The sequence below is a fragment of the Asterias amurensis genome, chromosome 16 (genome assembly GCF_032118995.1).
Source record: "Asterias amurensis chromosome 16, ASM3211899v1".
NCBI lineage: Eukaryota > Metazoa > Echinodermata > Asteroidea > Forcipulatida > Asteriidae > Asterias > Asterias amurensis.
Window position 1 is genome coordinate 9000709 of NC_092663.1, and position 13229 is coordinate 9013937.

Below are 13229 nucleotides of genomic sequence, written 5' to 3' on the forward strand. Positions count from 1 at the left end.
TTATATATAGCAGAAAAAATTGCTTAACAATTGTCTGTTATGTTTAGCTACTTTTTTGTGCTCGAGCAGCTCTATAAAATTGGACCTTGATCTTAAACACTACCTTTTGTTTCTTTTGCAGACAGCGAACCACCAGTTTTTACAAACTGTCCTTCAGACTACAACTTGGTAACCGATGCTGAGGGCAAGTTTAACTACCCCACTTGGGAGAGGGTCCGAGCCACTGACAACTCGGGCAACGAACCTTCTGTTACCACAGACTTTAGGTTCAAGATGTTTCAACTGAACACGAGAACTCGTGTTGAATATGTGGCAAGTGACAACTATGGCAACAATCAGACTTGTGTATTTCATGTTTCAGTTACAGGTTAGTTTAAATCATGGAGGACCTACTTGTGGGTGGGGCTTGTGGATGGATGGGAGGGGGTTGTGAAGAGACATTATTATTTCCTTAGAGTGCTCTCTTTCTTGCAAAAAGGTGTTGGACCCCAGAGTACTAGCTCTGGTGTTTCTGATCAGCAGAGTTGTGAAACTTGTTTCCTTGAGCAAGACTTTAATTGCTTCGTTCTTGGATGGGGCGAAGCCATGTAGGCCCCTTTGGTAGTGCACGTAAAAGAACAAGGAACACTTTTCGTGGAAGGGTGAGGGGTTAACCCCTGTGTTTCTGGTTCACATGGCAAGCACCCTTGTTAACAGGTTTCCTCAGGCTTAATGAGAGCTATCCTTGGTTTCATTACCAAAAAATATAAATGTAATAATAACAATGTGTAATGGCATTGGGTGACTTGACGGTTTCTGCTAAGCCAGAAACTTCTGTGTTAATTTGTGATGCATACCAACTTAAGTGAGATTAAACCCTGTCATCCAGGCTTGTCAAAATGCAGTTTGCTTTGTTAATGTGGATTTTGTGACATTTTATTCTGAAAGCCGTTTTTGTATTTTGAACTCGTAGATGGCACCCCACCGGAAATTGGACAGTGCCCCAGTGACATCACAGTGTCTACAGACTTCCGCTCTTCTACCAGCCGCGTGAACTGGTCACTTCCCTCTGCAACAGACAACAGCAAACAGGTCACTCTCTTATCCAACATTGAAAGAGGACAAAGCTTCCGGCTTGGAATGACGATGGTCCAATACACGGCGGTCGACCCTGTGGGACTGACAGCCGAATGTAACTTCACTGTGACAGTACAGGGTAACAAATTTGTTAGGTTGCTGAAAAACTTTTGATGTCGACCCCCATCCCTATCCCCACCCACCTCCATCATTAATCACATCACACCCTTCCTGTCTAGTGCACCAACATATAACTAGAGAGGGGCCCTGAGAAAATAAATTTTCTCGATTGGGAGAATAAAAACTGATAAAGAAGAGAATTAGCTGTTCTACAGGGTGTGGAAGACTGACCAATTTCATAGGCTGCTTAACCACAGCAAAAATAAGCAGATACCATTCACAGATGATACATGTGGAATGGTATTTGGGCTGGTCACCTTATTCTGGTAAGCATAACTTTGTTGTGCTAAGCTCATTTTTGTGCTTATAACCAGCTCTGTGAAATTAGGCCCTGAAAATACCCCCAAAAGGTGTGTTTTAAGCTAAATTGATTTTACCTCGCTTCCATAGATACTGAGGAGCCAGTGTTTACAAACTGCCCAGCAAACTTTAAAAGGACCACAGACCCCAACGGCGAGTTTGATGCCCCTGTCTGGGAGACTCCAAGCGCTGTGGACAATGTTGATGGTCCAGTGGAAGTAACCACTACATACAAATTCAAGCCATTTGAACTGGATGTCACAACCCCAATCAAGTATACAGCAATAGATGAGGCAGGGAATAATGCCACTTGTGCATTCAGTGTGTTGATCAAAGGTGAGATGATACTCCCCCCCCCCTAAAAAAAAAAAAAAATCCCCAATAAGCCAACCAACAAACAAAAGCAAAATTTAAATTGTCTTTTTTTATGTCATAATTATTTGCATTAGGGACGAAGACTATTATTTCTGCTTCTATAGTGTAGTGTCGGAATAAAACCAAAATACTGTAAGCGTGCCTAACACTTGTCCAAAAACAGTAGCCGGAGTCCAACAACTATTGTCACATTTTAAAGTGCAGACATTTGAAGCATAAGTTTTAACTGTAATGGTGCAAAGTTTGCCCTATTTCAAATACCATTTCAATGAGAAAGCTTTTACCTCCTGCAGAGCAAAATTACAAATCTTGTTTTCATTTCAAGATGGAAGGAGAAAAAGTAAAGTTAATAAACTTACCCCTTTTTCCCAGATGAGACACCCCCAGTCATCAGCAGCTGCCCAACAGACATCAGTCTCACCACAGATCCAGGTTTGCCGACTGGGCGTGGCAACTGGACCACGCCCTTTGCAACAGACAATAGTAAACATGTCAGACTGATATCCAATTGGGATGCGGGTGATGATTTTCAGATTGGAATGACTGAGGTTACGTACACGGCAATCGACAATGCTGGGTTGACAGCAAGTTGTCAGTTTACTGTTACTGTCGTAGGTGAGTTACATTTCATAGTGTCCACTGGAGGGATTTTAAAAAAAATCCTTTTTGCATAAAATAGATGTTCAAATTGCATCAGGGATAAAGAATAGTACTTGGTTTTACCGGTACACAGATGTTTGTTTTAAGCACTGTATACTCGGTACTTTCCTGAATCCTGTGAAGAAAAAAACATACACATACTACTCTGATGGGATTTTGAACCTAGAACTTTTGCCATTCGAGAGAAGATGTCTTACCAATAGATCAGGAGTGGATTTCACAAAGAGTTAGGACGAGTTACTCGTCCTAACTTAGGACTAGCCATGCATTTTGTATATCTCCTGGGGTGGATTTCACAAAGGTAGTCCTAATTTAGGACTAGTCCTAGGCAATGCTAAGAGAGAGGACCAGTCCTAAGTTAGGATGAGTTACTGGTCCTAACTTAGGACCAGTCCTATCTCTTAGCATTGCTTAGGACTAGTCCTAACTTAAGACTACCTTTGTGAAATCGGCCCCAGGGACTAGTCCTAAGTTAGGACTAGTACTAACTCTTTGTGAAATCGACCCCATGATCTTTACATACTTCCCGATTTCAATAATGTTCCAGAAAGAAAAGTTTCTTCAGAGGATTGGTACTGCTGAAATCTGTTTAATCAGTAAACTTTCAGATTGAAACAATCACTGTTTTTAATATTTGATAATTTGTTTAGTAGCACAGGAAACATTGATTTCATACTGACTCAGCAATAAGAGTAGATATATACATTGTAAAAAGCAAATAATCAATCAATACATTCATTTCACACTATTTGATTTACTGAAAATTAATGTGCATGTACATGAGCATTTGTAGGAAAAAGTTTATGGAAGAATCTTTTATGCTCTTGGGTTTTTTTGCTCTTGTTTGCAGCTATTTTTAATGTGTACAGCGCCTTGGGGTCCAGTCATGGATGTAAGGCGCTTTATAAGCGTTGTTTATTATTATTTATTATTATTAAAAAGTGAAGCAAACAAAGTTACTTTCGTTCAACTCTCTCTTTGACAGGCAAAACAGACACACACTTATACAAGCTGACATCTGAGACCAAACAAACATTACCGATTAAAAAGAACAGCATTAGAATATGATGGCATTACAGATATCTAACAAGTAATATTTAAGTTTTCTTGAAAATAATGCCATAAGAGTGTATCAATGAAGCTAAAGCTAATATTTCATTTCCATTCATATAATTTGCTTTAAACAACATTCCTGATAAAGCTAAAGTCATTTTACTTCATTTCTTTCCCAGACAATGAGCCACCAGTCTTTGTGAACTGTCCATCCGACTTCGACCTGTTCACCGACGCTAACGGCAAATTTAACTACCCAATGTGGGATTTGGTACAAGCTACCGATAACTCTGGTATTGAACCGACCGTCTCCACAAACTTTGTATTTCAGATGTTCCAATTAAACACAAGGACCCTAATTAAGTATACAACAGCTGATGCCTATGGGAACAATGAATCTTGTGTGTTTTACATTTCAGTGACTGGTGAGTTTCAAAACAAAATTTTGTTTTCACTTTTCTACTACACCCATGCCCTTTTTGCTTCAATTCATGGAATGACAGATTGTTTCCTTCTGAGAGGATCAAAAACATCAGGGGCTTATTTCATGGGGCTGCTTTAATGTAAGCAAATTTTAATGCAACTATATAGTTGACAAATTTGCTTACATGAGAGCGCATTACACAAGTTAGCAAAAAACTTAGGCAGCCAGCTTGCGCAATCACCATTTGTATTGTTACTTCACTCATTTTCATACAGTTAGCAACACAAGGTTAGCGTGGAAACTTGCGCAGCAAGCTCGGCCGTTAAGCAGCTGTATGAAATTGATCCCTGAAGTGTGAGAGCGATAACAAAGTTGTTGCTGTTATTTCTGCTAATGAAACTATGATGGTGTTACCGCAAACCTTCCTATAAAAACATCGTATTTCCACCATGCAAAGTTTAAAATCCTACAAGACTATGACTGTCAAAAGTGACAAGCATTGCAACCTGAAGGTCTAAAGAAAAGATGATAAGAAAGAGATAATGGAGGAAATTATTAGTTTTAGAATGTGGGAGGAAAACCTCAAATGAATTACAACGACACCCTCAGGTAGGGACTGACAATCAGCTTTCTCTTGTAACAGTGGTTTGATGACCAAAGGGTGCAGTTACAACACCTCAAGACCAGACAAATTATCTCAAAGATGTCTGGCTTGCTAAAAGCCCTTTCATACATGAAACATGGACCAGTGAAAATGCTCGCAGACAAGTGAAATGACAAGCTAAGTGGTCCAACAGGCTAGGATCCCTGAAATCGTAACTCTTAGAACCTAACCAAGATATAAGGTGCTTTTGTTAAAGGCAGGATTCGAATGTTGGCCAACAGACATGAAAGCCAAGGGAAAACCACTGAGCCAACCTAATTCCCGTTTATGATCTGAAACTTTTTAATTTTTTTCATTTTGGCTTGACCCACAGACGGCACCCCGCCCGAATTTGAAGAGTGCCCAAGTGACATGACAGTGTCCACAGACTTCAACGCTCCAACCGGACAAGTCAATTGGTCGATCCCTGTTGCCGCAGACAACACCAAGCAGGTTACCCTCTTATCCAACATGGAGCCAGGGGACAACTTCCGAGTCGGGAAAACGATGGTCAAATACACAGCTGTGGACCCAGCCGGTTTAACATGTGAATGTAATTTTACTGTGACGGTAATTGGTAAGATTTTGTTCCAAACAACTTTTACTTCTTTGACCATGCTCTGATTTTGTGTATTTCGAATACCCCAGGACCTGTGGTAATATGGGGAGGGGGGGTCCCTAAGGATTCTGTCCCTCTCTTGTTATTCCTCTGATATAGGATCCCATAATATTGATAATTTGATAAAAGAATGTCATTTTGTCGATGGCAATGACTAGAGCAAGTTAGTCTATACCCCGCTGTAGTGAAGTTAAAAACAAGAAGTCCCCTTGATCCACTAAGGGAAAGAAGTCCAAGCCATTTTAGTAACTATTAAGCAGAATATGGAATATCTACTCTGCAGTAGTAGAGAAGTCTTATGAATTACAAAAATCTACTTTAATATGTAGCAAGACAAGTTCTCAAAAGAACCAAATCAACACAGCAAGTAGTTATACACATGGCGTTACTGCAAACCAAACAAAAAAATTCAGCTTTTCTCTACTTTTACAGATGACGAGAGTCCCGTGTTTATGGACTGCCCAGCAAACTTTGAGAGGACGACAGGCCCAAACGGCGAGTTTGATGCCCCTGTCTGGGAGACTCCAAGCGCTGTGGACAATGTTGATGGTCCAGTGGAAGTAACCACTACATACAAATTCAAGCCATTTGAATTTGGTGTCCGGACGCCCATTGTGTACACAGCAGTGGATGCAGCAGGGAATAATGCCACCTGTGCATTTTATGTCCTTATAAACGGTAAGAAAATAGTTAGAAAATTTGGTGTTTACATATTTTGCTTAAGGCGGCAGTGCCAGATAATTATGGCTCTCCATTTTTCTCTATCTACCATTACAGCCAGTAGTTCTTCTTTCAGAGAGCCTTTATTTTGACAAATGTTGTCTACCTTGTCAGACATCGAAGGGAATCCAAAGCACCAGGCTGCTGACAGAAAGCTCAGGATGTCTGTGACAGTTCCCCCTTCAAACTCTGTCTCCTAACCCTTATCTTGTCGTTGGACTTCGGTAGTGTACCATACAGATCCTGGTAGTGCATGTCCAGTGAACTCTCATCATTCTGGTATAACAACCATCTAGCCTCTTCTCAAGATGTTTGGACATTGTCCATCGACCTACAACCAGAATGCAAGACTAACTCCACTGTTGGAAAAATCTGACTTCATACTTCTGCTCCATTTGAATTTCCCATCTAGCCTCTTTTCAAGATGTTTGGACATTGTCCATCGTCCTACAACCAGAATGCAAGACTAACTCCACTGTTGGAAAAATCTGACTTCAGCTTCTGCTCTATTTGAACTTCCCATCTAGCCTGTTTTCAAGATGTCGGGCATTGTCCATCGACCTACAACCAGAATGCAAGACTAACTCCACTGTTGGAAAAACCTGACTTCAGCTTCTGCTCCATTTGAACTTCCCATCTAGCCTGTTTTCAAGATGTTTGGACATTGTCCATCGACCTACAACCAGAATGCAAGACTAACTCCACTGTTGGAAAAACCTGACTTCAGCTTCTGCTCCATTTGAACTTCCCATCTAGCCTGTTTTCAAGATGTTTGGACATTGTCCATCGACCTACAACCAGAATGCAAGACTAACTCCACTGTTGGAAAAATCTGACTTCAGCTTCTGCTCCATTTGAACTTCCCATCTAGCCTGTTTTCAAGATGTTGGGGCATTGTCCATCGACCTACAACCAGAATGCAAGACTTACTCCACTGTAGTAAAAAAGAATCTGAGTTTCAGTTACTAAGTAGTCCATTTGACTCTATCAGACTGACTTTATGGAGTTTTAGTGCTTACTTGTTTCTATGTTTCATCCGCTCATCACCCCAAGTACTTATAATGCAATTCAATGTTAAACAATAAAATACATAATACTTTTTCAAACTTGCAGATGAAACCCCACCAATCATCGAAAACTGCCCCTCCGATATCACCATCCCCACTGACCCGGGCCAGCCTACTGGTCAAGCCAACTGGACGCTACCCAAAGCATCAGACAATGGGCCAGGCGTTGGGCTTGTTTCAAGGTGGAAACCTGGTGATGAATTCCCACTGAGAAGGACAAAGGTCATCTATACAGCAATAGATGCGGCAGGGTTAACGGTCAAGTGCCAGTTTTTCATCACAGTAATAGGTCAGTCATCTTTTTCTTTGTCATGTTTTTCTAATAAAAACAATAACATTTGCTTTAATTTGTATAATTCTGAGGTCTTTATGAAAAATATATTAGCTAAATGGCATGAATATATTTTTTCACATTTAAAATTTGCAATATATTGTTTACATTGGCATTTTACTCAATATAAATTAAAGGAACACGTTGCCTTGGATCGGACAAGTTGGTCTATAAAGAGCGTTTGTAACCGTTTTTTCTTCTTCAATATAAACCACAAGGGAAACTGACTGGGTAAATTTGTAAATGATTTTTGGGGTTGACCAAAGAATTGACTAGAGTGGGATTCGAACCAACGACCTCCGGATTAATGTGCCGGCGCTCTACCAACTGAGCTATCTAGCCCTATATTGGCGGTGTCCCTATTTTGTCAATGTCTTTGTTCGGGGGTACCAGTCAGAAGCCATACAACCGTTAACTGCCGTGTAGTCACACCCAAATTACACACAACCTGGGAAGCGGCAGCTAGGAAATCACCTTAAGGGGATGCGACTTTTTGTTTCAGATATCAATATAAACCACAAGGGAACTGACTGGGTAAATTTGTAAATGATTTTTGGGGTCGAACAAAGAATTGACTAGAGTGGGATTCGAACCAACGACCTCCAATCATTTACAAATTAACCCAGTCAGTTTCCCGGAGGAAATTGGTTCGAATCCCACTCTAGTCAATTCTTTGTTCAACCCCAAAAATTTTTTTTTTTTTTTAAATGCATTTGGTAGGAAAGATGTTCACGGTCGGCCATTTATGGGAGTCAAATATTTGACTCCCATAAATGGCCGACCGTGTTAGTCAACGAGGTGAAAGGAAAACCATGCAATTTCGAGGCATGTTTGTGTGGATCATTGTATTCCACTTTTACAACATCTTTCTACCCATATGCATTTTATAACAAACAGTTACAAACGCTTTTCAAAGACCAACTCAACCGATCCAAGGCAACGTGTTCCTTTAAAGTTTTATAAACTATATTTCTGTCAAAAAAAATTGTTTCCTTAAACTTCTATGGTTTCAATCTTAAAGCACAGAAACTGGCTCATTATAGCATGCAAGATTGTTGTCTCTTCAAAAAATGAAAACATGTTGTTCATAAGTCTACATACTTAAATGTTTAGGTTTTTTAATTTCTTGTTATGGGTGCGTTCGTTTAGCTTCCCTGGGTCGACCCCGGTGTGTGGTGTTTTTTTTTTCCAGGACGGACGTGGGTAATTATCTGCACACGTTCGTCCTGGAAAAAAAAAACACGCCACACACCGGGGTAGACCCAGGGAAGCTAAACGAACGCACCCTATAAAAGTGAAGGTACAGACATCTTTCCACATGCAAATCGTAATCAGCAAATTAAACAAAGAAAGTTGCTGTTTTTCTTTTAAACAGATACCGAAGGCCCAGTTTTCACCTCATGCCCTCAAAACATTGAGCGAAGCACAGATGCAGACGGTGAGTTTGAATACCCGATGTGGCCACGCCCTATCGCCATTGACAACTCCGGCCTGACACCAGATATCACAACCTCTTATACGTTCATGATGTTCCCATTGGAGACAGACACCCCGATTGAGTATCTCGCAACAGACCAAGCTGGAAATACCGGCAAGTGTGACTTTTATGTTCGGATTAAAGGTAAGGATTTCGTTCCACAAGTCTTTCACTTTCTTTTATTTGTGTGTGTACCATGGTTCGAATCCGACCTCAGTTTAAAGCCAACAACCTGATGTATACAGTCTCTTTTATACTCGTTTGGAATTCAACTCTCAACACCACGCCTGATGGTCAACTGGTTTGGTCAAAAGGATACCAGGGGTCGATTTCACAAAGAACTCAGGACTAGTCCTTACTTATGACTATTCTTTGGAGATACTAAAAACTTAAGGCGAATCCTGGGGCTAGGACGAGAAACTCGTCCATACTCGAGATGAGACTAGTCTTAACCCTTTTGTGACATCCACCCCTGCTCTACAAAACGGGGTGCGACTGGTATTCTAACCAGAATAATATAACATGAATGTATTATAGATGCCTTACATTACTACCCCCGTTCAATTAAGCCCCGTGACAGAATCTTAAATCCTTTGAAAGATACAGCACTGGCAGCTCATGTTTCTAATCATTCATGCCAACAATCTCTCCTTCTCAAGTACCCATTTACTCCTGGGTGAAGAGAAGCATTTATAGTTAAATATCTTGCTCAAGGAAACAATTGGGCTTGACAGGGATTTGAACCTACAATCTGATGACTCATCCATCAGAATTTACAGGCTGCTTGACCACAACATACCGTAAAGTATATCAAAGTTTTATATAGCGCACGTATCTACCAAACAAGGTACTCAAGGCGCTGAGTATATTCAAACTTTCAGAAAGATAGATTATTGCAGTGATGAATTCTAAAACCCAGTTATGTAACACCTTATAGGGTTTTACAAGGTGCTACGGCGCATATAGCAGCCACAGCCAGGAACACCGGGGCGAACCCCTTCTCTTTGCGATAAGTGCACTGGGTTCTTTTACATGCGTTACACAACACATAGGACCAACGGCTTGACGTCCCATCCGAAGGACGAAGCAATGGTTACATGTCTTGCTTAAGAACACAAGTTTCACGGCTGGTGATTCGAACCCACACTCTGCTCATCAGAAACACCAGAGTTTGAATTTGGTGCTCTTAACCGCTCGGCCACTACACTTCCAAGAATCAATACCACTGCTAACTCACAGGATTCAAACTACCCCTAGCCACCAGGCTAACTCAGTGGTCTAGTGGTAAGACATCTGCTCTAGCAATGGGAAGGTTGTGGGTACGAATCCCATCCGAGTGATTTGCCTGTGGATTTTTTTTCACAGAACTTGGGAGACCGAGTACACAGTTCTTAATACCGGTGTAAAGGTCAAAACAAATTTAAAATAATGATTCTGTTTTAAAAAATTCTTTTGAAGATGGAACACCCCCTCAGATCACAGGCTGTCCCGGTGACATCACCATCTCCATTGACCCAAGGTCAACAAGCGGTGGCGCTACATGGACGACACCCAGTGCTAACGATAACGGGAGAATCGTCAGCTATGAGCCAAACGTCAACCAGAGTTATGAGTTTCCGCTGGGAGACACAAATGTGACCTACATCGCAACGGACTCTGTTGGGTTAACTTCAGAGTGTCGGTTTACAGTCACAGTTGAAGGTAACTGTTTTAGCTCTTCTTCCTTTTTTTTCTTCTTCTGTTTTTTTTTTCTTGCACCATTAATCTAAAACTCACGACCATTTAGTTTTTAATCTTGTCTTCATAAATACCTCAAACAGTTTCGCTATTCCTATTGGTGGAGAGCGCGTCACGTGTGTGTGTATAAACCCTTGTTTATGACCGGTAAAAAGTGTTAATTCATGGGCGTGACACGCGAGCTTGCACCTGTTCTTGTAAGACAGTTTCTTCATTCCTATTGGTCGAGAGCAACGGCTGAAACAGTTGTGCCACATCACGCGATACGCGCGCATGCACAGCATTCCCTTATAAGGAGTTGTTTACCATAGGCGGAGGGCTTTACCATTTCATAGCTGGAGGGGTGTTGTGTTGAAAGAAATCATTTAACAATTATAATTTTGGAATTTACTTTACTTTTTGACCTAAAAGTGATGATGTTTTTGACCGAAAAAGGTATTTATCAATGGGAATCAAAGTGTGTTGAATCGGTTTTCAACAAGTGGTTTAAACCCGCCGCGGCCTGGTTGTTAATTTACCTCGACTTTGTCTCTGTAAAATTATCAAGAACCAGGCCTCGTTGGGATTAAACCACTAGTTGAAAACTTCTTCACCACACATTGATTCCCTTATTTATACCACAAAATTCAAATCTCATCTCAAAACTTATCCAAGTCACAGCATGGAGGTACAACTACCTCCCTCCATGGTCACAGGTTTCCAAGGACTAATTTAGTTGTGTCTTTTTTCTTCCTTTTAGTTTGTTTTTGGTTTATATCTTCGCCTAGAACACCCAGCAGGGTGGATATGTGGGCATTACAAGTCTTTCTTTTTCCTCTTCTTCTTCTTCTTATTATTACACACCATGTTTCACAACTAAGTTATTTTGTATAATTATTAAATAATCTTTGAATGCATATATTTGTAATTTTTTTTTTTTTTGGGGGGGGGGATCCTAACATCATTGTTTTGAGGAGCTTAAGTATACTGTTCTGGTTGATTGAAATGTAAGACATTTGAAAAGTCTTCTTTTTTTTCCTTGAAAAAATGCTTAATAAGTTATTGGTGTTTAACACTTTATCTGTGTGCTGTGTTTGTGATTGAGCGATCAAATGACTGGACTCCATTGGCCATGACACTTGGGTCCTTATGCAAGACACTTAACAACTTTGTCCTACAGGTGGGACGTAAAGCTGTTGGACACATGTGTTCTGTAAAGCACCTAAAAGAACCTATCACACTTATCGTTGAGAAAAGGGGTTTGCCCCTGGTGTTTCTGGTATGGTTGGTAGCACACTCATCGCCACAGCAACTTGTAAAACTGTTGCTGAAATTGAACACCCAGCAGGGTGGATATGTGCGCATTACAAGTCTTATTATCATTATTATTATTATTGAAATTGTGCTTTGTAAATAAATGGTACCTTAAATAGTAATTATATGCATTAACTTTAATATTTATAACTAATTACCTCTACTAATACTAATTAATTCTACTCCTGAACAAATACTAATTAATTTTAGACATTCCTTTCTACAGTGAATGTGTACAATACAAGGTAAAAATGTGGTTTTTTGTGGTAACTTCACAGAAGGTACACCATTGGTTTATTAACCTTTTTTACTTTTTCGCAAAAAAAAATATATAAAATGTTTTAAAACAAAGATGAAACCATTTCAAATGGAACTATTTCTTTGAGACAAGTTATCAATTTTGTGATTCTTCCATCTAAAATTACTATGGCTCATTTTTCAGCAAAATGACAAATTACCGTCATAATTATTAGGTATATAGGGAACAACACTATATAGGCAGCGACTTGCTGCAAGCTTAAAGGAACACGTTGCCTTGGATCGGTCGAGTTGGTCTTTGAAAAGCGTTTGTAACCGTTTGTTGTGAAATGCATATGGTTAGAAAGATGTTCAAAAAGTACAATACAATGATCTACACAAATTTGCCTCGAAACTGCATGGTTTTCCTATTACTTTGCAAACTAACACGGTCGGCCATTTATGGAAATGGCCGACCGTGTTTGTCGACGAGGTAAAAGGAAAACCACGCAATTTCGAGTGATACTTGTGTGGATCATTATATTCTACTTTAAAAATACCTTTCTAATCATATGCGTTCTATAACAAACGGTTACATACGCTTTTCAAAGACCAACCCGACCGATCCAAGGCAACGTGTTCCTTTAATCACTTTTTGTTTCTGAAGAAAATTCCAGTAACCAATGATGTACCTTTTCTTCTAAGAAGGAGTTTTGTATACCTTGTGAAACAAATCAATGTTTTTTGTTGGTCATTCCTAGTGCAACTTCATGGCACTGCTAAATAACTGCTGCAAGCTTAATCACTTTTTGTTTCTGATGAAAATTCCAGTAACCAATGATGTACCTTTTCTTCTAAGAAGGAGTTTTGTATACCTTGTGAAACAATCAATGTTTTTTGTTGGTCATTTCCTAGTGCAACTTCATGGCACTGCTAAATAACTGCTTACCACAAAATAAGCCACATGTGCACAGCCACGATTGTTGTATGATCCCTAAGTGCAGAGTTTCGCTAAAACTTATGGCACCCTGTAAATTGCGCGTGATTCTTTGAGCTT

At 40.1% G+C, this 13229-nt stretch overlaps 1 protein-coding gene and 1 non-coding gene across 2 annotated transcripts in view; one reads left to right on the plus strand and one right to left on the minus strand.

The window, feature by feature from the left end:
* Nucleotides 1–13229, plus strand: part of LOC139949200 (hyalin-like) — a 38022-nt gene that overhangs the window by 15529 nt on the left and 9264 nt on the right. The window contains exons 12-21 of the mRNA XM_071947592.1: nt 122–367; nt 953–1195; nt 1627–1872; nt 2284–2526; nt 3804–4049; nt 5026–5268; nt 5743–5988; nt 7144–7386; nt 8804–9049; nt 10364–10606. Of these exons, the coding sequence (XP_071803693.1) occupies nt 122–367; nt 953–1195; nt 1627–1872; nt 2284–2526; nt 3804–4049; nt 5026–5268; nt 5743–5988; nt 7144–7386; nt 8804–9049; nt 10364–10606 (2445 nt within the window). The remainder of the gene's footprint in view (nt 1–121; nt 368–952; nt 1196–1626; nt 1873–2283; nt 2527–3803; nt 4050–5025; nt 5269–5742; nt 5989–7143; nt 7387–8803; nt 9050–10363; nt 10607–13229) is intronic.
* On the minus strand, nt 7698–7770 carry Trnan-auu (transfer RNA asparagine (anticodon AUU)). The gene has a single exon. It is a non-coding gene; the product is annotated as a tRNA-Asn (tRNA).